The sequence below is a fragment of the Mesoplodon mirus genome, assembly GCF_964341445.2.
Source record: "Mesoplodon mirus genome assembly, chromosome: 13".
In the NCBI taxonomy this organism is placed as follows: Eukaryota; Metazoa; Chordata; class Mammalia; order Artiodactyla; family Ziphiidae; genus Mesoplodon; species Mesoplodon mirus.
In genome coordinates this window covers 82,178,178-82,205,380 of record NC_138989.1, presented here as the reverse complement: position 1 = coordinate 82,205,380, position 27,203 = coordinate 82,178,178, and the positions used below count along the sequence as shown (strand labels likewise).

The 27,203-nt window shown below is 39.0% G+C and overlaps 1 protein-coding gene across 1 annotated transcript in view; it reads left to right on the top strand.

Annotated features, from left to right (window-relative positions):
• The window catches only part of CD226 (CD226 molecule), an 81,423-nt gene extending 56,852 nt beyond the window's left edge, over positions 1-24,571 (top strand). Inside the window, exons 4-6 of the mRNA XM_082641621.1 lie at positions 14,750-14,852; positions 20,380-20,437; positions 23,438-24,571. Of these exons, the coding sequence (XP_082497747.1) occupies positions 14,750-14,852; positions 20,380-20,437; positions 23,438-23,551 (275 nt within the window). The 3' untranslated portion in view covers positions 23,552-24,571. The remainder of the gene's footprint in view (positions 1-14,749; positions 14,853-20,379; positions 20,438-23,437) is intronic.
• Positions 24,572-27,203: the final 2,632 nt, after the last annotated feature.

The window sequence follows — 27,203 nt, the reverse complement described above, 5'->3', positions numbered from 1 at the left end:
CTTGAAGCTTTGAAACTGACCTTCAGGGCCTCTCACCTGAGCTGGCTCCTTCCAAGGCCTGGTACTTATTTTGTATTAGTTATTTGTCTCCTGTGTCATGATGAAGCCCTAAATTGTGTAAGCTTCAGGCTCCACAAAACCTATGTGAGTGTAAGGAAAAGCGGTATTTCACCGACTGATGGGCAGATACAGAGAGGCCTGTGTAGACCCGCATTCCAGTTGAGTGGGAGGAAGTCTGTCTCAGACTGCCAGCTCTGCTTCCAGGCAAGTTTTCTCACTGCAGAGAAAATAATTTCTATTTACTGATGACAGAAATTTCATTTCACTTTATTCTCACCCTCTTCTTCCCTCCCTCTTCCTTCCTCCCATCCTCCCATGTATCTGCCCATCCATCCGTCTTTCTTTCTGCCTTTCTTCCATATGCTTCTAGCCAACTCATGTGCCTTGGCCTGTGTGTAGACTTTTAGAGCCAAGGCTTCCTAGGATGTGGCTGCCCGTTCATAGACTCTGCTTATAGTGCAGGCTGAGATTCCCTCCTGCATCAGGAAGGAAGAAGAGGAGGTTCTGTATGTAGAGCAGCCTCCACTGCTGCCACTGTAGCAGCTGTGTGTGCTAAGGAGGCCCTTTGCCAGAGGTCAGCAGCTTTTGTACACAGTCACCTTGCACAGCATCAAAGCTTTCTCTACTCCTCTTAATGACAGAGGGAGCTTAGAACTTGATGAAAAAGAGGGTTGATGGAATATTTGGGGGAGAAATATTGAGGTTCTTCATGTTGACTCCATTCCTTCAGAGATATTGAGAAAATATTTCTCACCTTAAAAAAAATACTCTTGCATTATAGAAGTGTTCTTAAAACCTGGACAGAAAAAAAGAAAGAATAAAGGTAGTCGCTAATCTTCTCTCAGAGACCAAGGCAAGAAAAAGTTCTATTCAGAAAATGTCATAAAGAACCATTTTCAAACACTTCTGAAATAAAATCTTGTCCATTATATGTTGAAAAACTTATTAAAAACACCTTAAATCATAGGGAAAATGGATTCTTGGAGGTATAATTATTTAACTCTTACTAATTAATAAAAATGTCTTTCAGTTACCCAAACATGGCTAAGTTCCTTGCACAAAGCTGTTTCTTTTCTTTGTACATAAGCTATAAACAGTGTTGAAAATGAAGGTGACAGTGTAATGGTCAGCATTGTTAGTGTTGAAGTGTTTTGAATTCTTGAAAAATGGCTTTTTGACATTCAACTGACAGGTTGAAAGAATATCAACTCGGCCCATTAGTAAAAAGTTATATTTGATAGAAGATGATACCTGTTTACTGTATGTTTTGGTTTAATTCCTTTTTGTTGTTGTTGTTTTTTTGTTTTGTTTTTTGTTTTGTTTTTTGCGGTACGCGGGCCTCTCACTGCTGTGGCCTCTCCCGTCGTGGAGCACAGGCTCCGGACGCGCAGGATCAGTGGCCACAGCTCACAGGCCCAGCCGCTCCGCGGCATGTGGGATCTTCCTGGACCGGGGCACGAACCCGCATCTCCTGCATCGGCAGGCAGACTCTCAACCACTGCGCCACCAGGGAAGCCCTAATTGCTTTTAAAAATAATTATAAGTAAAGATTGAAGATAAAAAATCAGATGGAAAGCAAAAATATGCACACACGCGCACACACACACACACACACACGTTCTTCCCCTGATTTTGCCTGCCTGTGTTCATCTTCAGACAAGTACCAGGTACTGAGAGGCCACTGAAAAGATGATACGATGTCAACCAATACATTGTATATCCAGGCCTTGACTTACTTTGAACAGAGGGAGAAAGTGGCAGAAGCATGAGTTGAACCCAAATTGACTTTCTTTGCTGAATGAAAAGAAATACTTGACTCCCCCTGTTTGCACTCAAGACCTGGGAAGTAGTGTAAAATGCTTCCAGACTGAGTTTTCTGAATTTGAAGCTTGTCTAGACCACAGGGGCCAGGAACAAGGGAAAAATGCATGCATACTGACAGTGACCAAAATTACTTTTGGCCCTTAATATCCTCTGGATTTTCATTAGTTATGAGAAAAGTATTTTAAGTTCTACCAAAATAATTTGTGAAGTCTTTTAATATTAATTTAATGATGTGCAAACTACAATTGTTTCAACTGAGCTTATTAATTATAAAAATAATGAGGATCAGAGAAATGAAATCAGACCCTCAGAAAGTTTCTGGAAAAGACTAGTTTTTAACTATATTAAGAAGTATAGTTACTCATGTCTTTCTCCAATCATCTTCCACCAACGAGGCCACTCCTCTGAACCATCAAGTTTCACATAAAGCTTTGATGATCAGAGCAGAACAAAGAGACAAAACAGAGTCCGGGGATGTACACAGTATGCATGGGGTGGGGCGGGGGAGTTGTGCGTGGGTGATTACACTCAAATGACTAGGTTGGTACAGAGGTTCTGAGTTATGGGTTAATATAGAAGGAGGTAGACTCAATTAAGTGATAACTTGGTGAAATACTAGATCTCATGTAAGAGCAATGAAAGCCACTATCAATTCTTGATCAAAGAGGGCACAAAGTAGTATTTAAGGAAGTGTAAGTCAAATCGTAGAAAAAGAGAAATTTGAGGCAGAGGAAATTAGCTAAGAGTCAGTTGCAATAATCAGTACATGAATGACTGAGCTCTCAAACTAGGCTACCACTGTCACATACTGGGTCTTTGGGACACAAAAAAGGAGCCCACTTCAGGTAGACAAATTACAAATGGCAGATAAATTAGAAAAAAGGTGCCCCTTCCTCCACACTGATGAAGACCCAAGCTGATGCACAGGCTTGGTGATGGGCCACAGGTCCCCTACCCACTTGGTGGGGCACACAGATGGCCTGGAGAAGGGGTAGGTGTCGTTGGTCAGATTGGAACGTCAGCTTGTGCTTGTCACCAGTGCCACGTTCCTACTTTCTCCTATTCCCAACCAATTTACTAATTTTCACTGCAGTTACCTCCTTTCCTTTAGGGTTTCAGTCTGATCTTACCATCTTCACGATCTTTTCACATTAGCTCAAACTGCTTCCCTGACATTGAACCATCAAGCATCTTGAATTTCTCAAACTTTTATAACTAGGAAACTGATACCCTTGAGTCATTTAATAACTGCGTCTATTTGCAATGGTCCCGACTCTTATATTAGAAATTACTTGAGATTAAGGATTATGACATCTCTGCTTAGAGCTGTCAATGTATCTTTCCAGAACGTGCTTAATAAGTGTTCTTGACCGATTCTGTGAATGTTGATATTTCTGTATGTTCTAGTAGGGACTGTGTCCATTTTATTTCCCAGTTTTCTAGCTGGATTATTTCTAGATTTTCTTCATCAACACAACATTTGAGGTTTAGTGATTGCTGATCAAAGAAACCTGAACTCTCAGAAGATCCACTGCAATGTTTGGGGAGAAAATTTTCATGAACTTTGTTCACATATATATCTTTCAAAAAGGTGATTTCCTTTTTTTAGTTCTCTTGTTTTGCATATTCTATATAAATGGTGTATAATGGCTAGTCAATAGACGTGGAGGATGGAAATTATAAATGGAGATTGAAGAAGTTTTCACTAGGAAGTCATGGGGCCACAGCCAAGGGAGTCTTCCCATATCTTTCTTCCGTGAGGTATGGGGTCGACCAAGGGGTAGCGTAGAGGAATAGATGCTATAGGTTCTAAATCTTGCCTGTGATGGCTTGGTGGAGATTACTGTCTCTGGACTCTGTGCTCCTGAGTGAGACCATGAGAATATTACAGAGGAGAAATAAACTTCATTTCTTTCTTTGGCCTTAGTTTCTGCTAAAATTCACTCATTTTTCTCCGAGGTGATTTGGATTCCTAAACAGTTTGAAGTTGTAGACAAAATGTATCTTTTTAGGGATTTATTAATCCAGTACCTTCTGTCCCACTCCTCTGAATTTATAATAGATGCAACTATTGTAGGCATGGCAGTTTTCTGAGCTGGTATGCGCTGGGCTGCCAGATACGTCCATTTCCGTGACCTGGTGTGATGAACCTCAGCCTTTTATCATCTCTTCCTACATAGAAAATAATGTCCATGACAGATAATTTATATGATAGAACCATAGGGCCAGAATCCCAGAGCACTGGTGTCATTGCCTGGAGGCTCAAATAGCCTCTACCAATACAGATCAAGTACAGTTTTTAGCCCAATTTAGTTATGTTATTAAAATTCTGGATGATAACTGGGTATCCAGATGAAACACACTGTTTCCAGCATCACAAGTGAGTTGATTACTCAATCAGGGCCTATTATGTCGTTGTAGCTTTACAGTTGCCTCTGCCCACATCAGTTCTTTTATGAGACATCTAATTAAAAAAAAAAAAAAGCAACCAGTCAGTCATTCAGTTTGTTTTGTGAGCCTACATGTTGATTTATTCATCTTTCCTAAGGCACACAATCCTGGAATGTTTGCCTGCAGTCATTGTTTATACGTACCATATTTGTGTAGATAAACAAGATATTGGATTGACAAGTTATTAACAGAGAGAAGGAAATGTTGAAAATCTAATGTTAAGTGGATTTGATGGTGCTCTTACATAAGGAACATTGATGAATGTGTATTGTTATCACTACTGTAAACAAAGTAAGTTGGTGGTATTAGAAAGCAGCTAATCCTAGGAACTGCTTTTCTTTAAGTGGATCCTTATCCTCAGCCTGAATTTCAAGTAATTTTCATGACACTTTCCTCTCCGTAGGAACTTAGAGTACAGGTAGGAATTCAAATTCAGAAAAATGTACTGATTTTCTTCCCACTTAAAATCCATGACCACACTTGTGTGAGAGACCTGCCTAATGACTCCCAAGGCAAAATAGCCATTTGGACTCCTTTGTCGTGTGTGTGCTTTTTTTATTTTAAAGCATCTGGGAATTGTTAACAGCTTGTAATTGTCTCTTAGAGCCTTATTAGAAACTGAACGTAGATGACTGTGTGAAGTTTTCCCCAAAGGCAAGTAGAAAATTACTTAAAATTTAAAAAAAAATTAGTTCTTCATATAAGATTAATGGCATTTCATTCTTAATAGCAATTCTAGTTTTAAGTATTGCAATTCAATTAGTCAGACAACCACTTCCAACTTCAACTGAGGTATTTCAAACATGTACTGGCCTGACCCTTGACAAATATTCAAAGGTGACCTAGTAGGTTTGCAGAGGGCTATGTTATTTAAAAGAACAAGAAATGAAGAATAAACACAGATCTGTCATTTGTAGAGATACATCTTTGAACCCCCATTTTTATCTTAAAGTTATTTACACTGAAACGATTCAGGGATTTTTAAGAGTTATTTATTTTACAGAGGAGTATGCTTGGATAATTTAATAAAAGAAATATTTTGTAACTCTCATTGGTCACTCTAAACTTCATTTCCAGAGTTAATTTGATGCATTTCACTTTGCCTAAAACTCAAAAATAACTATGATGTTCATAATCTTTTAAGTATAAGAGTAGTGTTTTATTTAATTAACCCACAGGAAGAGATTCTTCCTTTCACGGATGTAAGGTTGAACTGTTTAAAGCTCTCCACTGCACTGGTGGAGGAGTGAGAAATGGCTTTAGCTAAGGTGACTAGTGAGTGAAATGAAAAATCCTTATCAACACAGTGATGGACACGGGCAAGTAAAGAGTAAATATTGAGATGAGAAACTACGTTAACAAAGGATGGGATATTTTCTGTGGCTTCAAATCAAAGAAGCTGAAGGGCATGATGGATGTGCAAATGACCCCCAAACTGGGGCCACATAAGAGGTGAGTTTACAAATATAAAAAAATACAGGCTTGCAAAGTATAACCATTATTCTGATTTTTTCATGTTTTATATAGAGCACTGAGATAAATTCTTCACTCTTTTAATTTGTATGTGTATATACAGAAATGTTGTGAATTAAGATAACTGTGAATATTGTTAGGTGGAACAATCTGCCATATGGTAAACATTCAATAAATACATGTGCTTGTGTGGGCAACTTTACACTCACAAGAAACACACAAACCCCAAATACTTTAATCAAAACAGGTTGTTTTGCTTTTATGCTGGCTACTGTCTTCTCTTCCTGGTCTAATAAGTAAAGATATCAGCTTTGAAATCCAATCATGCAATTCCTTTTTTTTAATCACTGGCTATTTTAAAAATGGAGAGATCAGATGGATAATTAAACTCTAGAGCATAAAGCTGCAGATTTTGCAATTATTACCAGAGCACTTATTCCTTTAGTCAGGCATTAGCTTTCACATGTTTTGTAGAGCATTTAGTAAACAGTTTTTTAATTAAAATGTCTTAAGTTGGATAGAATATGTGGAGGTACATACTCAGCCCAAAGCTTTCTGTCTGTTTCATATTCTGAAAATATCTGGATGACATTTATACCACATTTATATATAGGCCTTTATAAATGCCATATAGTTTGAAGTCTAAAGTTTTCTAAGGACCCAAGGGAAAAGTTATAAATAGCAGTTATAAGAACTAAATGTCACAGGGCTTTGTCTTGGCCACTATATGACAAACTCACACATTATGCTTATGTTTGTGCCAGTCACTCTAAGAATCTACTGGCAATTACTCATTTAGTTGTCACTACAGCTCTATTATTATCTACATTTTATGGATGAGGAAAGTGAGGCATGGAGAGGTTAAGTGAGGCATGAAGCCTTATCCAAGACTTCACGGCTATTAGGGAGAGGGGCTGGGATTCAAAGCCATGCAGACGGGCTTCAGGGTTCTTTTTTCTTAACTGTGGCACTATCTTGCTTCTCCAAGTGGAAGGAAAAAATCATTACTGCCATCAAGAGCAGCATCACAAGGGAAGCTGGCTACTGTGGAGTTCCACAGCCTTGCGTCCATTCTTTTAGGAGGTTCGTAGGTGCAATGGGTTACCTACCGGACCAGCACATAGAGTATCTGTAGGCAAAGGAGCGGGAGTTTGATCGCCCGCTAGTTTCTTCCAGCTCCACCTGCTCAGGTCGCCCCAGGTGCTGTGTCTGTGGGTTCCCCGCTGACTCGTCCCCTTTCCTGGGGTTTGCAGGTATCCTGAAGTCACGTGAGGGAGGGTGTTCACACAGTCACATGAGGGACAAGCAAAACCAGGTAGTAGGTGTTAGGGTCTGGAGGGGAGTGCGGGTTGCTGATGAAGGCACGTCCACACCAGGAACAGGCTAGGGCAGCTTTAGGAGTAGCCTCCAGGCAAAGGCGAATTAAGGGCCTTGCTGGAGAGAACTGGTGAGAGCTCAGCTCTCACGTGACTCATTGGCTTTGCGAACACCTGCCCCCAAGGTCTTCACCAGACCCGCCCAGCAGAACCTCCCTGTGGGCAAGCTTGCTCCCTTGAGCGACCGCCCTGGAACCAGCTCAGAGTTCCCGAACACGGCCTCCTTCCGCCTTAAGTCCCTCCTCTTTCCTCTTGAATCCTGCTCTCTCTCCAGTTCTCGAGGTTGACTAATGACCATTGGACCCAGAGCTGCAGTTATTAGCCATCAGAGTAAGGACAGCAAGGACTTAGCCTTCACAATCTCCCACGAAAAAACAGAAGTCTATTTTCTATATTAAATATTCTGAAGAGTTATATTCTCTCACATGTATGGACCTTTATCTTGAACAGCTAAATAAATAAATAATTTAAATGGTATGTTATGCCTACTTATGTTTTATTGCATGGGTAAAATGTTCATCTTGATTTTAGTGGAGCATTTGAAAAATTTCCTATTATATCCTCATGGATAAGCATGATAGTGACACAGTAATGTAGAGTTACACTTGGTTAAACAACAGTAATAACAACAATGTTTTGGGGAATTAGAATTGGAAACAAAATCTCCTCCCTACCCAGAAAACTGCTCCACCAAGGAAGAAGGGAAAGAAAACAATTTTACTGTTGAATAAGCATGAAACTAGAATTGTGATACGCATCACAGGCAGTCCACTAAGAGACTGCAAAGACAGAAGGAAATCTTAACCTTTTGTAAAGCCTGGCAGATACAACCCATTATATGCATGTTCTCAAGGTAAACAGTAACTAGTCCTCAAGTAGGAGGACTTGATAGCCATCATTTGTCACACACAGCTCATCCTAAATTCACCTGGTATGATCATCTATGTTAGCTAATTGGCTTTATCCAAAGGAAAAATGAGCTTCTTACATCTTTACACCAGGAGGTAGTTTTGTACCTCGGAGCAAGGTGCCCTTGGAAGTTAGGCTTCTACCTTCCCACAGAATTGGAATATATGGGCTCTCCCTTCTTTGATGATTACATTCCAAAGATGTGGCTTTGATTTATTACAGCAAAAGGATACAAAGCAAAATCAGCAAAGGGAAAAGATGCGTGGGGCAAAGTCAGAAGGACTAATTCCCAGAAGGGAAGCAGGTGTTTAGCATAAACCACATTGTTTGTGTCAACAGTTTAGACTCAATAAACCACCCTAACAGTTAAGAAATGGTGAGAACACTCCCCAATTCCAAATTCCCACACACTAGCCAAGGGCCAACCTTGTAAGCAGGCCTTTCTAAGGCCAGCAGTCTTTGGGCTGCTACATTAATTCTTTTCTGCACACTAATTCACCACAGAAGTGAGCAGGAAGTGTGCAGGTCTTGACATTCTGACTTGTGATGCATAAATACAATCTCCTTTCATAAATAATATCTGTTTATGAAAATGGAGAAATATTTTAAGAAATATAACGTAAGACTAAGGAATACTTGGGTAGAAAGGTGAGACATCTAATATGATGGAGTCAGCCTTGAAAATTTTCTCAACAAATTACCAAATCAGAACGTTCACCATCCCTGTGCCGCATATGCTGACTTGGGTGCCCTTCCCGTCCTTCAGTCGCTGTAGAGCACTATGGCCCAGAGTACAGCCAGTGCACATATTGACACCAGAAAATGTAGCTACTGCAGTCAGCCTAGTCAGTAGTAGACTTTACAGCCTACCTTAGACTATGTGTTTCCCAACTGACGTAAAGTTTTGTTTTTTTTTTTTTGACGTAAAGTTTTAAAGTGTTTAAGTCACTTGGGAAACTATTTTCCATCAAGAGAGGCAAAACCATTGCAGCAAAACGTGTACATAAGATTAGAAACTCGCTTCCTCATTGGCTTGCTCTGTAATTACAGGACAATTATTTAGATTCTGTGCACCCTATGTTTCTCAGTTAAAATCTAATAATTTAGTTTTTTAATTTTATTGAAGTATAGTTGATTTACAATATTGTGTTAGTTTCTGCTGTACAGCAAAGTGATTCAGTTATACATGTATATATATACTTTTTTATATTCCTTTCCATTATGGTTTATTACAGAATACTGAATAGAGTTCCCTGTGCTATACAGTAGGACCTTGTTGTTTATCAATTCTGTACATAATAGCTTGCATCTGCTGACCCCAAACTCCCAACCCACCCCTCCCCCACCCCCCTCCCCCTTGGCAACCAGAAGTCTCCTCTATATCTGTGAATCTGTTTCTGTTTCATAGATAAGTTCATTTGTGTCATATTTTAGATTCCACATATACAATAATACTTTCATTTTGAGGAGGAATAGTTACTGTTCACTCAGAAGAAAAATTAGAGGTTGATGTCATGGCCCTTTAATTCTCTGAAAATAATTTATTCCCTAGGACCTTCTTGCTATAAAACAGGGAAAGATTTCTGAACTACAAAGAGTATAAAATCGGTCTGCACAAAGAAAGTTGACCTTTGAAAACTTGGAATCATATTACCATGCCTGTATTTCAGGCATACAGGAACGTTCAACAGACTTCAGACCACCATTTTTTCCAGTGGTCCTCCAAAGCTACAACCATTTTATACATGTTTATCAACACCACTTCTACCTTTCCGCAGGAAGGTGAATCTAGTTACAGGAACAAGCATCCTCTGTTATACATGACTAGTGCAACATGGAATGTCAACGTGAAAAGAATAGAAATTAGTTGTTTAAATCTAATTTTGAATGTGTGTGGACAAAACATAAGTTCACTCTTAATAGCTTACATTATGTGGTGCTTAAATATGTAAATATGTAAATAAAGCCCCCCTACATGTTTTATCTAGAGCCACCCCCATGGCCACCCTTGGATTGATTGCATCATCATTTTGCAGTTGCCAAAAAAGTGTCCAGAAGATCAAGTGATCTTACGCCGGGGTCTTCCAGGGAAAAGAATTAGAAGATAGGACTTAGAACCGAAGGCTTCCCTCCTCCATCTATTTTTTCAGCAAATCAGTGTCTAATGTGGGACGAAGATTGGATATTTGCATTGTACAGTGAGTCAAAAATTGGAATCAACCTGATAGTGCTGAGTCTGTCAACTAACACACATCTATCCTGTGGTAACATACACAGTGTGTATCCCATCTGTACATAGAGTGAAATCAAATATTTCTCTTCTTTTTAATGAGGTAAGACAGCAGGAATAACTTTTACTGGTATCTACCATGACCTGCCCAGGGCTGGGTAGAGGGTCAGGATCTCTTGAGTTTTTCTCAGCATGTTTTTTGGTCCAGATATTTAGGTTCTAAGTTGCTTGGTTTCCCCAGTCCCTAACCCCACCCCAGACTCTAATAAAAGATAAATAGTAAACATCAATGCCTGCTCTTACCCGCCTGGCTCTGAGGCAAGGACCTGGCAGCATTTATATCCCAAGCCTTTCTAAGGGTTTATAACTCAGCTGTAAATACTTGGCATTGGCAGAAACGTGGCCTGGAGGTTTGCAGTCCTCGAGTAAGTTACTCATTTATATATCTCACTGACGTGCTTTAAATTGTTTTAACTGTATTTACCTTTCTTTCCTTTTTTTAATAAATTTATTTATTTTATGTATTTATTTTTGGCTGCATTTGGTCTTCGTTGCTGCACGCAGGCTTTCTCTAGTTGCAGCAAGCGGGGGCTACTCTTCATTGCAGTGTGCGGGCTTCTCATTGCGGTGGCTTCTCTTGTTGTGGAGCACGGGCTCTAGGCGCACGGGCTCCAGTAGTTGTGGCACGTGGGCTTTGTAGTTGTGGCTTGCGGGCTCTAGAGCACAGGCTCAGTAGTTGTGCATGGGCTTTGTTGCTTCATGGCATGTGGGATCTTCCCAGACCAGGGCTCGAACCCGTGTCCCCTGCATTGGCAGGTGGATGCTTAACCACTGCGCCACCAGGGGAGTCCTATTTATCTTTCTTGATGGGAGGGAAAATAATGGCTTTATGGTTCACGATACTTTTGTCCTCTTATGAATCAACACTGCATTGGGATGAAGGTTGAAAAAAAAATCAGCAAAAAAGTGGCTGCCTAGAAGAGACAGTAATTCTTTCTTTAGGAGAGGGGCTTGAGGGCTGATGTTTCTCAAGCTAAGATCTGTTAGCAGAATTTAGGAAAAAGTGAACGTTGGGAACTGTTAACTCCCTAAAGCACCCACACCCATTTGCTTTTCCATTTTTTTTTTGGTTTTAGCCTCACAGGACCCAGCAAGTTGGGTGCTTACGCCAGCCTGATCCAAGTACTGCTGGTTCACAATAACGCAGCAGAGGGGTGGGAAGCTGAGAAGGAGGTAACAAGTAGGATTGGCTATAGGCTGGGATACTCTGGATTGTAAGTGAATCTCTACCAGACTTCCATGCTTTTTGTCGGTGCCCACCATTTCATCTCTAATGCCAGGTACACAGTCTGCCTTGAAACACTATGTGTTAAAAGATGAGCGAAGAAGATGGATCTGAGTCCAGCAGGTCACCCATTGCTAGAAGAGGTTAAAAAGAGGCAACATATTTCACATTAAGCAATGCATCTGAAGTTCAGATTTTGGCTTTATAAGTGAGCAGTGTGAAACAAATGAAGATACTATTCAGTGGTTTCTACTTAATTCATATAATTGAGAGCTTAGCAAAGAATGCCATCTTAATTCTTAAGGATTCTGAGTACACTTCTGCAAAGACACTCTCTATATCCTGCACTTTAAATATAACCACTAAAAATTGGCAGAGTATTCTGCTTTAAGCATGCAGGCCTTTAAATTTTTGTACTATTTTTTCTGATTATTAAAAGCAATACATCATTTAGTACATCTGAAAGATAGCAAGAAGCTTAAAGAAACCATTGCTTTTAATTCTATTCCCTGAAGATCATCACTTTAAAATTTTGGCATGTTGCTGCCTGGCAGGCATTTTCTCCTAAGTTCTATACTTGACTGAGATATCATAGCATGCGCAACTGTGAATTCTGGCTTTGAAATTTTACTTAACTTTCTATCTAGAGTCAGCAGTTTTCCATTTCATTGGGATTCTTTACACCCATGATCCTAATGTCTATAGCTGTGATTCTCTAGGAGGTGGCCTCAGACCAGCATCACACAGGAGCTGCAAATTCTGGGACCCACACAAACCTCCTGAGTCAGAAATTCTGAGGGGGGAGCTCAGCCATCTGTGGTTTAACGAGCCTCCCCCCACCCCCCTGCCCTGTGATTCTAATTACATTTGAGACCCTCAGCTGTGTAGTCTTACTTTAGAGTGCTGCTGGGAAATAAGGATTTTCTTTTTGCTGTTATAAATGTTCCACAAAACTCTTTGTTCACATTTCTGAGCATTTCTTTAGGAAAAAAGTAATTAATCAAATGTGCAAGAAGCTCGTGGAAGGGTCTGACGCACAGAGAGCGATTTCTTCCCAGAGGCAGGTTGCAGCAGATTTCTCTCCCCCAATGGAGCCTGAGGTAGTCCATCTTGCCACCTTCTTCCTTTCATGCAAACTTGCCTTTAAGCACTTTTGGTTAATAAGTTGTTTTTATCTTTCTTATTGTCTTAACATAGGTTTTTCTTGATAGCAAAGTGTGTTAAAGATACTAATTTTTTGCCTTTACATGTTGTTTGTGATTATTTTGACCTACAGATATTTTTCATTTTGACCCAGTCAGTCCCCTATGTATTTGGTTATCTGTATAAATTGGAAAGTCGTTTCTCATTACAGAGATTAAATAATACTCACTTATAGTTTCTTCTCATGTTTACATTTAAACATTTAGATCTCTGTAGTCCACCCAGATTGGCTTTTTTTTTTTTTTACTGTAATTAAGATCTAAATAGTATTTCAAAAAGCAGGTAAATAATTTTCCCAAAATACTGTCAATGAATTTTTTGATCATAACTTTCATTTTTTTTCCACCATGCCTATTTAATTTAACCTTAACATCTGCCGTATTCAAATTATGTCAGCATAGCAACTGCGGTCCTTTTATAGGCCTGTGTTATAATGCAAATACTTTCAGGTATTTTGTTTGCTTTTAATAATGTACCAAGAGCTTAAAATCATTAATTTCTTATTTGACGGGGAAAAAATATCCTTGTTCCTTTTGCAGTGGTGGTTCAGCGTATTTGTTGTTGTTTTTGTTCAATGTATTTTTGTTCTGAATAAATTTCGCTTTCCTTCTCCCCATCGTATTTAGACAAAACCCTATCTTAGACACTACATACAAGGTCTTTAAAAGTGTTCATATATTTTTTCTATCTTTATTCACCTTACAGGTTAACAAATTTAAAACATAAAAATAATGTTTATTTTTTGACTTAGTTTCTTTTTGCAGTAAAGCTTGCAAAAGAATGAGTGGAGTAGACTTTGAGCTCTTATCATGAAAAAAATCTCAGCTATAGTGGGTCAGGAAGGAAGAAATCATCTGAGTGAAGGATTGGGAAGAATGCTGTGAAAAGTATGGTTTACAGGTTGCTGTGGGATTCCAGATAGCCTGGGAGTCAGGGTACAAGTGTTCGAGCTTTTATTTCAAGAGAGAGGGAAGCTGTGCTGTTCTCTGCCATAGCTACCCCTTTTCTACAAATTTCCTGGAAAATTTGCTGCCTAAAGATATAGAGATGGCCATAAAGATGGCGCCTCGGTTTCAATTCAATCCTGTTTCCATCAACAACACATACTGACGAGTTTCTTCTCCTTTTAAGGAGCTCTGTGGGTGGCGGTGGGTGAGGTGTGCTGTGGGCAGGAGGACATTTGAAAGATGAAATGGTCTCTGACCTCATGGGGTCTGGCTCCAGAGGTGAGCAAATATTTGAATATTGCCTTATTAGCCTCTTATCACAACTCTGTGATGTAATTAGAAGTGTTGGCATCACTTGACAGTTGAAGGAAGGCTGGCAGAGAAGGTTAGGAATTTGCTGGAGGTCAAACAGCTAAACAGTGAAAGAACCAGGATGAGAATTTCAGATTCCCTGACCGTTGCTCTTTCCAGTTAATCGCTGAGTTGGAAAAGTAACATGCTTTTCCTGATTTTTTTTATCATTAACCATAATTGAGTAGACAATATTTCTTGAACAAAATTCCACTTATAAACATCAAAGTTACATACTGTTGTGTCTTGGATGTACTTAATGCAATGGAACTAAGAAGTAATCTTCATTTATATGCTATTTTGATGTGTTTTTTTTTCTACAAAAGATTTTGTGTATGTGATCAGGAGCTCATTAGAATGAAGTGATATCTGTCTTGAATGCTTTCTATTCTTGGTCTCATTAAGGTGTCAAACCCACCATTAGATCAAGGAACTAGTGAAAATCTGTGAGGATTCAGAAATATTTAGGAGACTGAAAGAAAAGTCTTTTTCCCCATCTCATCCTATTTTTTATTGGAATCTTTGTTTTACACTGTTACCCTATGATGATTAATATACCCTTTCCTAATTTTCCCACTTCCCTTTCTTTTCTGGCTTTAGCTGAATTCCTAATTCCTCCTATAATTTTGCTTCCTTCTAGGTAAAACCAATAACCAATCCATCCTCTTCATGGCTGCAGGGACAGCTTTGTTGTTGCTGTTGATTATCCTAATTACCACTGTCATCGCCATTCTTTATAAGAGGTGAGTATTGCAGCTCCTCCTGGATCTGGTTTTCCCTGAGTAATTCTGATGCTGGAGTTTCTCTATTAATAACCCAGTAGTTGGTTAAGCTGTCTTATGACTCAGGTACTGAGTCCATGTACTTTGAGCGCTGCTCTTGTACGTAGCGGAGAAGGAGTTCAAGTTGGAGGAGGAGGCTAGAGTGACTCATTTTGGAATTAGTAGGAGTGGGCAGTGCGCCCCTGCATTAACAAAGCCAGCCACCTGGAGCCTCTGCTCTGTCTGCTACCCCGTCTCTCCTCTCCTCCTGCAAAGGAAAACAGCTGTCAGGTGAGCGGGAGGTATGTGTGTGTGACAGAGAGAGAGATGGGTTCTGAGAGGAGATCAGGGTTGAACAGTAATAATGCCTTCATTTATTCATTCATTAAATATTTATTGTGACAGTGGTGACTGAGATATAGTGGCATGCATATTCTAATAAGCAAACAACGTGATTTTAAATGGTTATATATTCTCTGAAACAATCAGTGTAGGTGCCTTTATTACAAATTATTGAGAAGAAAGGAGTTGGGAGGGGCTGCCCTAGAGAGAGCAGGTGGCCATTTGGCCTCTTCTAAAGTTTCCTACTTTTTACTGCCTGTGGCACACTTGGCAATTTTCTAGGATGTTCCTGGTTAACTCTTCCCTTCTTAGCTGCCCCATGTTCATCAACTCACCAGTCTAGGTATTTGTTGCAGTCTTAGTTGTAGTCATATTGGGTTGGAATCATTCCTTATACTTGTGATCCAACTAAAGTATTAAATTCTTAAGGAAAGAAGGAACCAAACTTTTGATGTCTACATTTTGAATGTCCGACACATTGTAGGCACTTACTATATGTTTGTTGAGCGAAGGAATACAGCCATCTCCACTCTTCTCCCTCAGTAATATTACCACTGATGCATGTGTGCGCACACACACACACACACACAGTCCTGCGTGCTTATTGATAGGGTTTCCCATCGGTTTCTCCATCTCGTCGCCATATCCCAAAACTCCACCTCTTTGAAGGCTCTCCTCACTGCTCGCCTGACTTCCGTGGTACTCTCTTTCTTTTTAACCCATCTGTTATTTTCCTGGTTCCTCTTCTAAAAGCTAGACTTGGCCACGTCATCTCCCTGTTTAAGACCTGTTTATTGTCTTTCCACTGGCACCAGAATAATGCTAAGCTCATTAACCTTGTGGCACAGGTGCCCTTTGTTCTGACCCCAGCCCAATTAATCTGACCCCAATCTAATATTCATTCATATTTTCTACTTTACTTACTCCCCTGATATTGACAAATTGTATTGAAACTACAACTTTTATTCTGTGAACACGCCTGAATCTTCCCATTTGTTATGCCACCAAAATGCTGATTTCCCCCATATTTGGCCTTCAAATGATCTGGTCCTGCAGACCATTCAAGGTGTGGGATGCGTGTCCCCTCTGCGAGGGCTGTCCTGCTTCTCCCTCCCTACAAGTAGACATGATGTCACCATCCAGAATCATGTTGCCCTTCGTAACCACCACACCTCGCAGCCCGCTTTGTAGTTTAATCATTTCCATGCTTGTCTTCCCTTCTATTCATAATGGCAGGGGTTATGTTTTACTCATTTTTTAGTGTTTGATAGCATTTAGTGCTAATCTTTCCAAATAATGGATGGTCCATAAGCATTTGTCTAATTAAATTGAAACATGAAACCGTCGTCGTTCCTTTCTCTCCATCATGGGCTGCCCTCCAGTCTTTCCCTGGTCAGAAATTAGCAAATTGAGGTAAGGAACCCAGGATGTTAGTGACACTGAGGATGTCTCTACTGCTTCACCTTGGTTGATTAAAAAATGCACCGAGGGCAGATACGACAGGAGGAGCACATGGGAACTCAGGGAATATGGCTAGGAGAGAGTGAGTGACAGGACAGACCTCGAGAGGGTCACAGATACTGGACAGAAAGGATTTAGCTTCATGAAAATGCATCAATTTTACATGAATAGCTAAATTGAACTGTAGAATATCTTGTCCCACTTGGTTAAATGTGATAAAAAGAAGATCAGTGGACTTGAATGCATAACCATAGCCGAACACCACACAGCAAAAAGCACTTGTTCTTTCTACCTTGTCATTGGTATTGATTTGTGGTCATTACTTAGAATGGAAACGTCTTGAAAAATGACCCAAGGGACTAAACAATGACCTTCTGAACTCTGTCTTAGCAACTGTTTAAAATAATCCTGCTGCTTCAGCTTCAGATGTGCTGACCTGGAGAGAAGCCAAAATACATCACAGGGTGCCTGAAGGAAACTGAATTCTTCCTTCACGCCCAGCACTGGGGAGCCTGTGAGCACGAGGCATTTGGAGCACAGTTGGTTTCATTTCCAGTTAGAGACCAGAATAGTGACAATATTCAGTGAGCATGGCTAGGGGAAGGCATAGCACCAGTAAGCGTGACAGGAGCCGAGATACAGTCTAGAGATTGACAACTGAGTCTGTAGGAAGAAATTTAATATTTAGTGAGCAAATGTTAGGCACTTTCTTTTACCTTTGTTGTCAGCTTCGAGGTTCATAGCAAATAGGGTGTCTTGGTTTACCTGGGACTTTCCCGGTTTCAGCACTGATCATTCCTCATCCCAGGGAAACTCCTTAGAATCAAGCAAGCCAGAACAGGAATATGTTTATTGTCTTTATTCTACAGGCGAGAGCACTGACCTTTAGAGATGCAAATAACTAGTCAATTGCAGAGCACAAGTTAGACGCAGATCATCCAGCTCTAAACTTCATGTTCTCGTTGTATGATAAATAAGTGCTAGGGATGCAATCTACGACGTGGTAAATATAATTAACACGGCTCTACATTATGTATGTCTGTTGTTAAGAGAGCAAATTCTAAGGGTTCTCGTCACAAGGAAAATGTTTCTTCTATTTCTTTACTTTTGTGTCTATATGAGATGGTGGATGTTCACCAAACTTATTGTGGAAATTGTTTCATCATGTATGTAAGTCAGATTATTATGTTGTACACCTTAAACTTACACAGTGCTGTATTGTATCAATTGTATCTCAATAAAACTGGAGAAAAATATCATCTTCTCTTTTCCTCATCACATTGTATATGCTAAGCTTATGTTAAAAGTATATTTGTTGGGGTGGGATAGGGAGCGGGGGAGGGAGATGCAAGAGGGAGGAGATATGGGGATTATATGTATACATATAGCTGATTCACTTTGTTATAAAGCAGAAACTAACACACCATTATAAAGCAATTATACTCCAATAAAGATGTTAAAAAATAGATTTGTTTATATATATAACACACACACACACACACATATATATATATATATATTTGGACCTACTTGGGAAAGTTAACTCTATATGATTATATAACAAACCTTGTGAAGGATAATTTAACAAAGGATCAAAGGTCATAGATCTGTGTCTGTTTCCTCACTTGTGAAAAGAGGATAATAATAGTGTCTGTATCATAGATTTCTTATGAGGAATAAATAATTTATATAAAAGATCTTAGAAATATGACTTGCACATAGTAAATTTACACATAAAGTAAGTAAATAATTTGTTTAAATACCACTTAATAAGTAAATAAATAAATACACATAGTCTGTGATTCTGTTGACATGGTAGGAGGATTTCATAGCAACTAGAAGAGACCATCAGAGTCAACACTGATTATCTGAACAACCTTTCCTTGGAGAGAGACTATCTTGCCAGGTTTTCAAAATTCCTGTGAAGTAATTATAACCTCATCTTTTTTTTTTCTGCTTTATAACAAATTTAATCAATTATACATATACATATGTTCCCATATCCCCTCCCTTTTGCGTCTCCCTCCCACCCTCCCTATCCCACCCCTCCAGGTGGTCACAAAGCACTGAGATGATCTCCCTGTGCTATGCAGCTGCTTCCCACTAGCTATCTACCTTACGTTTGGTAGTGTATATATGTCCATGCCGCTCTTTCGCTTTGTCACAGCTTACCCTTCCCCCTCCCCATATCCTCAAGTCCATTCTCAAGTAGGTCTGTGTCTTTATTCCTCTCTTACCCCTATGTTCTTCATGACATTTTTTTCTTAAATTCCATATATATGTGTCAGCATACAGTATTTGTCTTTCTCTTTCTGACTTACTTCACTCTGTATGACAGACTGTAGGTCCATCCACCTCATTACAAATAGCTCAATTTCATTTCTTTTTATGGCTGAGTAATATTCCATTGTATATATGTGCCACATCTTCTTTATCCATTCATCCGATGATGGACACTTAGGTTGTTTCCATCTCTGGGCTATTGTAAATAGGGCTGCTATGAACATTTTGGTACATGACTCTTTTTGAATTATGGTTTTCTCAGGGTATATGCCCAGTAGTGGGATTGCTGGGTCATATGGTAGTTCTATTTGTAGTTTTTTAAGGAACCACCATACCGTTCTCCATAGTGGCTGTACCAATTCACATTCCCACCAGCAGTGCAAGAGGGTTCCCTTTTTTCCACACCCTCTCCAGCATTTATTGTTTCTAGATTTTTTGATGATGGCCATTCTGACTGGTGTGAGATGATATCTCATTGTAGTTTTGATTTGCATTTCTCTAATGAGTAAAGATGTATAACCTCATCTTTAAACAAAACTCTACACTTTTGTATCTGACCTGTCCCCTCTGTGGTTCAATAAGAATCTTTTCTGTAGGGGGATGAAAAGAAATAGTCACCATCTCCCCATGAGAACCATTTCCATACACTTGGATATAGTTATTTCATCTTTGCATTCAATTACATTACTCTCTTCTCTTGTATTTTCTTTTCAAAGATTCCTCCTGAAGTTAGGCTTTTATAAGTTTTGTTGAAACTGTGGAGAGTTTATGGAATAGTATGGTTTTGGATGGCCCATTTTCAGCTGCAGCAATGTGACTGTAGAAGCAGTGAGCCTGGTAGTCAGGAAGGAGGGCTCTGAATTCAAATCCCGATTCTACGGATAACCCACCATGGGATTTGGGGAAAATTACTCTTCCTCACAGTGCATCAGTTCCCCAGTTCATTAAATAGAGAGTTTTTGATGAAATCTGAATAAAATAATCCATACAGGTGGTTTAGTAAAACAGCCGGAAGATTCCATAAAGCTTAGTTATATTGTCATTGTCATCCAAGAAGTTGCACTGTTGGCATTTAAAAGGAAGTTTTAATTGTGGGAAATCTCTAAGTCATTTATGTATCATTAATAGTCCACTCTGCACCATTCTTTAGTAAACTCACTGAGATTAATTACTAAGGAAATGGCTGCATATCCATTTAGTTGCCTTCACCATCTGTGAGCACATTGGAGAAGGTACGAAAAAGAAAAAATTTAGGACAACGGAATTTTGGGTGAGTATGTATAAAACCGCTGTGGACAGCTGCTTTAACATAACTACTAAGGGCATGTGGGCTGCGGGCACAGGTGAGGTATTATAGAGCGTCTGAAATAATGCTGGTGCTGGAGTGTCATTCTTATTACCTCTCTTGTACGTGTTTTTCCAGAAGGAGAAGGAGACAGAAAAGAGGCCTATTTAAAAAGTACTGGGACACACAGAATAGGGTAAGTTTTCTCAGAATTGTCATTCCCCGCCCCCCTCCACATTTTGTGCATCATAAATGTAAAGTCAGTCCATTTAGCAGTTAGCAATCTTCTTTTTTATTCTCCTTTCAATAACCTAACCAATGCAGTTGCCTGTTGTTCCAGTATCAGCTATTTGATGAAATGGTTATTTTCTGAACTAGTCTCCTATTATTAATACCTTTTGAAACTGTTTGTTTTACATTCACATAAATAAAGGAGCAATTACACTAGATAATAATAATCAACATTGCACATTACCAAAATCTGTATTAGTTTCCTAGGGCTGCAGCAACAAAATTACCACAAAGAGGGTGACTAGAAACAACAGAAATCTAGTCTCTCACAGTTCTGGAGGGTTGGAATCCAAAATCAAGGTCTCAGGATCAGTTCCCTCTTGGGACGAGACTCTGTTCTGTGCTTCTCTCCTGGCTTCTGGTGGTTGTTGGCATTCCTTGGCTTGTAGACACATCACTCCAGTCTCTTCCTCTGTCTTCACATGGCGTTCTTCCGTGTGTGTGTGTGTGTGTGTGTGTGTGTGTGTGTGTGTGTTTGTGTGTATCTCTTCTCCTTTTATAAGGGAACCAGTCATATTGGACTAAGAGCCCACCTTACTTCAGTATGACCTCATCTTAACTAATTACATCTGCAGCAACCCTATTTCCAAATAAGGTCACATTAATGAAGGTCTGAGAAGGACAAAAATTTAGCGGGGGATGATATCTGACCCAGTACAGGACATGATAATATTTTTATGTCGTGAGGTTACTGTGAGGATTAAATTAAATTAAACTGAAAGCATAGCAAGCACATAGAAAGATGCAATGCAGGATATTCATTATTGTTACGATGTTTGGATTAATTTATTAATTAATGGATGTTCAGATTATAAAGCTAAAGACCTTCTTATTGGGCTGCAAGAATCGAGTGAACTTGACATTGTCCTCCTTTTTTTTTTTTTTTTTTTTTGCGGTACGCGGGCCTCTCACTGCTGTGGCCTCTCCCGCTGTGGAACACAGGCTCCGGACACGCAGGCTCAGCGGCCATGGCTCACAGGCCCAGCCGCTCCGCGGCATGTGGGATCTTCCCGGACCGGGGCATGAACCTGTGTCCCCTGCATTGGCAGGCAGACTCTCAACCACTGTGCCACCAGGGAAGCCCTGTCCTCCTTATTCTACGTGCCCCTGCCCCCTAATGTTTAATTGACAGAGGAGAAATTTCCTTCTGGGTTTGAAGATAAGAGGGACACTTATTTTCGTGCTTATTGTCTCCACTATAGGTCAGATAGTCTCTTTAACACATACTATTGTGTTTACAAAATTTTACAACAAAACGTTTCCCTGACTGTTATCTAAAATTACATCCATATCTCTTCAATTTACTTATTTGCCATTGAATGCTACATGGCCAAAACCTCAAGTACTAAAAAGTTTCTGACAATCCAGTGTGTGTGCTTCAAACTTCTTAATAATCTATCAGGTTAACTTTCTTCTTTCTGTTAGGTAGTTACTTTTTTGCAAAACAAAAAAAAATTTTTTCCAAATATCTCATGGTTTGCTTTTGGGCACCAAGTGCGAAGCCTGGAGAAGTCTGGCCTTGTCTGACCTGCCATGCCTGCACTCAAGGAAACCGTGTTCTGTCACATACAATTTCCGGATCCCTTCTCTGTCCTTAGCTGTTGTCCATTCAAGCCAATCCAAAGCCACATTTATTGCTGTGAATTTCAGAGGAGGAAAGGTGCTTTGCAACTTCCTCACTAGGTATTCAACTCTTCCAGGCTTTTGCAGAATAATGATAATTTGGATGGTGATTAGAAAGTTAGACAGTAAGCTGGTCTGTGAAGTTAGACCCACTTGATTCTTTCAGGGTTTTTTTTTAGACAAACTACGTAGGAAACAATAGCACTTGAATTTTCCTTTTACTTTCTCCTGGCAAACACCGAAACCACACTAAATTTTCAGACTACTCACCAAAAGACCCCTCTCTCTCCCTCTCTTCTCCTCCCTTCAATTCTGCCCCACCCCCGCTCTCTCTCCCCCTCTGTCACTTATGCTTACATATTTTCTCTCACACACATACATACAGGTGGTCAAAGTGACCCAATTAAGGTAGAGAAGATTAATGATAGTATAACATCATCTTGAAAGTGAATCTCCATTTATTTTTGTAATTTTAAAAAAATTTATTTATTTTATTTTATTGTTTATATTTGGCTGTGTTGGTTCTTCGTTGCGGGCTTTCTCTAGTTGCAGCGAGCGGGGGCCATTCTTCGTTGTGGTGTGCGGGCTTCTCATTGTGGTGGCTTCTCTTGTTGCAGAGCACGGGCTCTAGGCATGCGGGCTTCAGTAGCTGTGGCATGCGGGCTCAGTAGTTGTGGCTCGCGGACTGTAGAGCGCAGGCTCAGTAGTTGTGGCACACGGGCTTAGTTGCTCCGCGGCATGTGGGATCTTCCCGGACCAGGGCTCAAACCTGTTTCCCCTCCATTGGCAGGTGGATTCTTAACCACTGTGCCACCAGGGGAGTCCCTGTAATTTTTAAATTGTGTTCAGTTGCTTATTTTTAAGCCAGCATACTGTGTACTTTAAAAGTATTTATTTTTCCATTCAACAGAAATTAATGATTATCCACTATGGGAAAATACTGTACTAGACTTTCCATATAAAAAATGCAAATAATGGTTCTCTTCGCAATAGCCTAACATCAGGAGAGGGAGTTTTACATTTAAACAGGTAATTTATATCACAATATATCAAGTGATAATCAAGGATAGGTCTCTGTTGTATCTCACTCACCACCCTGCCAGTCAAGAATGTAATTTCTCACAGAAGTTCCATACAGTAAAGAGAATGTTTTATGAAATTAACTGTAATAGAAATTTGACCTATTTCATGGTTGAACTAAGAAGAGATTTATGTTTTGAGTGTCTTTATTAAGTGCTGAAATGCAGTGAATTATTAACATCCTTTGTGTTTGTCTTTCTAGGCAACCAACAACTACAGAAGTCCTGTCCCTGCCAATCAACCTTCAGATGGTGCAGGAGAGGATATTTATGTCAACTACCCAACCTTTTCTCGTAGACCAAAGACTAGAGTCTAAGCTTTTCCCTTAATCTGAGCATATTAATGATGACTATTATGCACATGGATCTTTATACAATTTCTTCCCACTATTTAGTGTCTACCTTGGATACTAGTTGACCAAATTTATTTCATTTGACAGGAAAAATACTGCCTAACTAGAGAGCGTTCTTAACAGAAATGTTTTAGAAAACCTGACTCTAATTAGCTTACACATAAAAGGAAACTTATTGAATCATGTAATGGAACAATCAAGGGGGGATCAAGCTTCAGGCAAGGGTTATTTACCAGGGCTTAAATATTATGTCTAGAATTAAGTATGGATATAAGACAGTTTCTGCATGCCCTTTCACAGTGTTGGATCCACTTCCTTGGTGTTAGCCTAACTCTCATTCAGGCTTTTCCCTTGTGTTTCCAAGATGACTGCCAACAACTCTTGGCAATTCATAATCCTTGTTTCTGTCTGGTAAAGAGTTTGCTCTGATAGAGCAAACACATTTGGTTACTTGTCCATCATAAAACAGTCATTATGGCCAGAAAGGATGAAATGGCTTAAGTCAGTTAAGGGCTCACCTCTAGAGCTAAGTAGGAGTGGGACCAAAGCACACTACTGGGAAATTCAGAGTTTTATTAGAAGAAGTAAAGGGGAGCCTGGAAGCTGGGCTGGTTGCCAACAAATGAGGACTGTAATGACCTTCCAAGACATCTTCTGTTCGCCAGCTAAAAAGAGTAGAAGGGCAGGTCTAGGTTAGCTCTCTCTCTCTTCCCACTTCTCGAACCTACTCTGTCAGCTTGGTCCAGAAGAGTACTTGGCAGTAGAATGACTAAATGGTCAAGAGGAAGATAAATGTGACAGGGAAATCTCTTCGTGTTCTACTCTCAAATAAATTCATTTCTGATTTCATATAGAATTTCACTATCCCTTGTTTAGCCTTATGAGCAAGAGTAGTAGATGATCCAATAATAACTTAATTTTTTATATTGAATTTTTTATACTTTTGAGAATTATTTTTAATATAAATTTCTCTCAAAAGGGTCAGATACCTAGACATTATTAGTTTTAAAAAAATAATTATGTGAAATTTAAATATGAGAAAAAGAATGATAGTTGGAGGTGGTGGTATAGGGTGGTAGGGTAGAAAAGAGAGGGGGAAGAGCACTGGGAGGGTTAGGGAAGGAGGAAAAGGGACCAAAGAATAGGAGGGTACAAAGAAACTTCTGTTGCTTCAGAGTTTGGCCAAAGACACAGTTTGGCCTAATGTTATGACTGACACGGCAATTAGAGACCATGCCTGCCATTGTCCAAATTCTAGATGCAGGCAACAATAAAAAGTATTTGTGAAACTCAGTAATGGTCATGGTCACCTTGAAACCACAATGGTTTGGTAATGACTAAATATAATGATCATTCGTGTCTCTAATACTCATCTTTAAAAGATTCTTATTTCTAGGCAGTTCCCTGGTGGCCTAATGGTTAGGATTCTGGGCTTTTACTGCCATAGCACAGTTTCAACCCCTACTTGGTGAACTGAGAACCTGCAAGCTGTGTGGCACAGCCAAAAAAAAAAAAAAAGAAAGAAAGAAAGAAAAAAAAGATCCTCATTTCTAAAAGGTTCATCACAATAGCTGCATTTAGATTTCAAAGTTGGAGACTTTTCATGATAATCTTAAGCAATCCCAAACCAAATTCTCATATTGTCTAGACAGATGCTCAAGCTGTAATTGACAGTTTTAGCAGGCCAGTGGATGTTTTATGGTTTTATCTTTAAATACATGCATGCCACATAGTGCAATTACCTGTGAATTACAGAAATTGTGAATGCCCCTACCTATTTCAGAAGGGAAAAAGTAAAACCGACCACTCCCTGTTGTACTTACATACATGCAATGAGAGTTAGCTCTCATTTTTATTTTGTTTGCTGATAGATCTTCATATCTGGATTCAAGAAATGTTTCCACAAGTATAGTTGTAACAAAGTTGGAAGGCAGTTTTACAAGAAAACCATCTACTGTTTTGTTGACTATATCAGATCAATGAAAGTTTCCATGGCTGAATCTATCAATTTGCATGGTGAAGCAAACTTAACATCCTTTAAAAGATAAATGACTTCTTTTCCCTAAAAGTTAATAAAAATATTACTTTCTGGAAGATTCTGATAACCAAATCCTCTATGACTAATGTAGGTGAGAAGTAAAATATTTCTACCATTACAATATGGTTTCAGGGAAGATTTTTGTGGCAAACCCCTTATGTGTTGCAAAGCCTCCAGAACACTTGAAACTCATCTCTTTTTCCATGGGTGTTTTAACGTTCTATAAAAATCTCTCACTCAAAATACTTATGAGAACTATTTACTCTTTCCCTTCTTTTCTATAAATTATTCCTCTGCAGGGCTCAGAATATTTTCGGGGATTTGGAACCTTCCTAAGTCCTGCTGAAATTTCTCTGATCTCCTCTACTGATCCTGCTACACTGTCAGCTGTTATGCTGATGAAATTCCGTTCATTCATTTTCTTTCTTTGGATATTCTACTTAACAAATCACTTTCATTGTAGTCTCTTTAATATTATACCTAACTTGCTGGAGTTGTGAACTCTACCTATAGAGTAGAGTTTTTATATATATAAAAAACTATGCTTGATATATATATATATATATATATATATATATATATATATACACACACACACACACACACACATCCTATATATGGTATCTATAGTAGGTATATAGTATATATATAGTATGTGTGTATATATATATTTACATACAAACACACATGTATATATTTTTCCCCTGATCTGTTGTACCTACTATTCCAGTTGTTACTAAGGAAACAGATCAAAACAGATCCATGGAATGAAAGGTCAGACTTGAATTAAATTATGTTTTAAATCTTTTCTGCAAGGTGTTATTTAGGAAACAAGATGCTTCCTAAGATTCTTTTTTACATATATAATTTATACTGATACATAATACATTAAATAATAATCTGTGTTTCCTTTGAGTGCCCTTATTTTAGTATTTACATTAAAGTAACCAGTTACAAGGAATTGCTGTGTGATGACAAGGTAGGTAAGTTTGTTAAATGTCATTATAGAGTACACAGTTTTGTCAGGGAAAGAATACATCTTATTAACCTACAATGATTAGGGTATTGATTATATTATCATCAGAGAGACCTTGGAACATTATTTAAAAGCCTTTATGCATGCTGAGAAAATCGCATAGGAATTTCATTAGCTTGTAATCATGCTTATATGGGTGGGAGGCAGGTGGATGAGGTTAGCGTTTTCAGTTAGTAAATATTCACGTTTATAGAAAGTTTTAAGTAATTCAGTTTATTACTAAAATATTATACATATACATTTAAAATACTTTGACTATCAATTTACAAGATAAAGTAAAATAAAAATAATTTTAGTAGGTTTACTTTTATTGTAAACATCCAAGTTATGTTTGTTTGTATAGAACTATGTTAAAAAATAACTACAGCTACATTACAGTAATTTTCCAAATTGGTATAGTCCACATCGTAATTAGAAATCACTGTAATCAAAATGCTTCTCCTTGATTTTTAATAACGTTCTGTATTTTGTACTGCTGGTGTGAATTGTCAACAAGATTGAAGATACTGTAGAATACAGATGCTTATATAGTGAGAATGAAG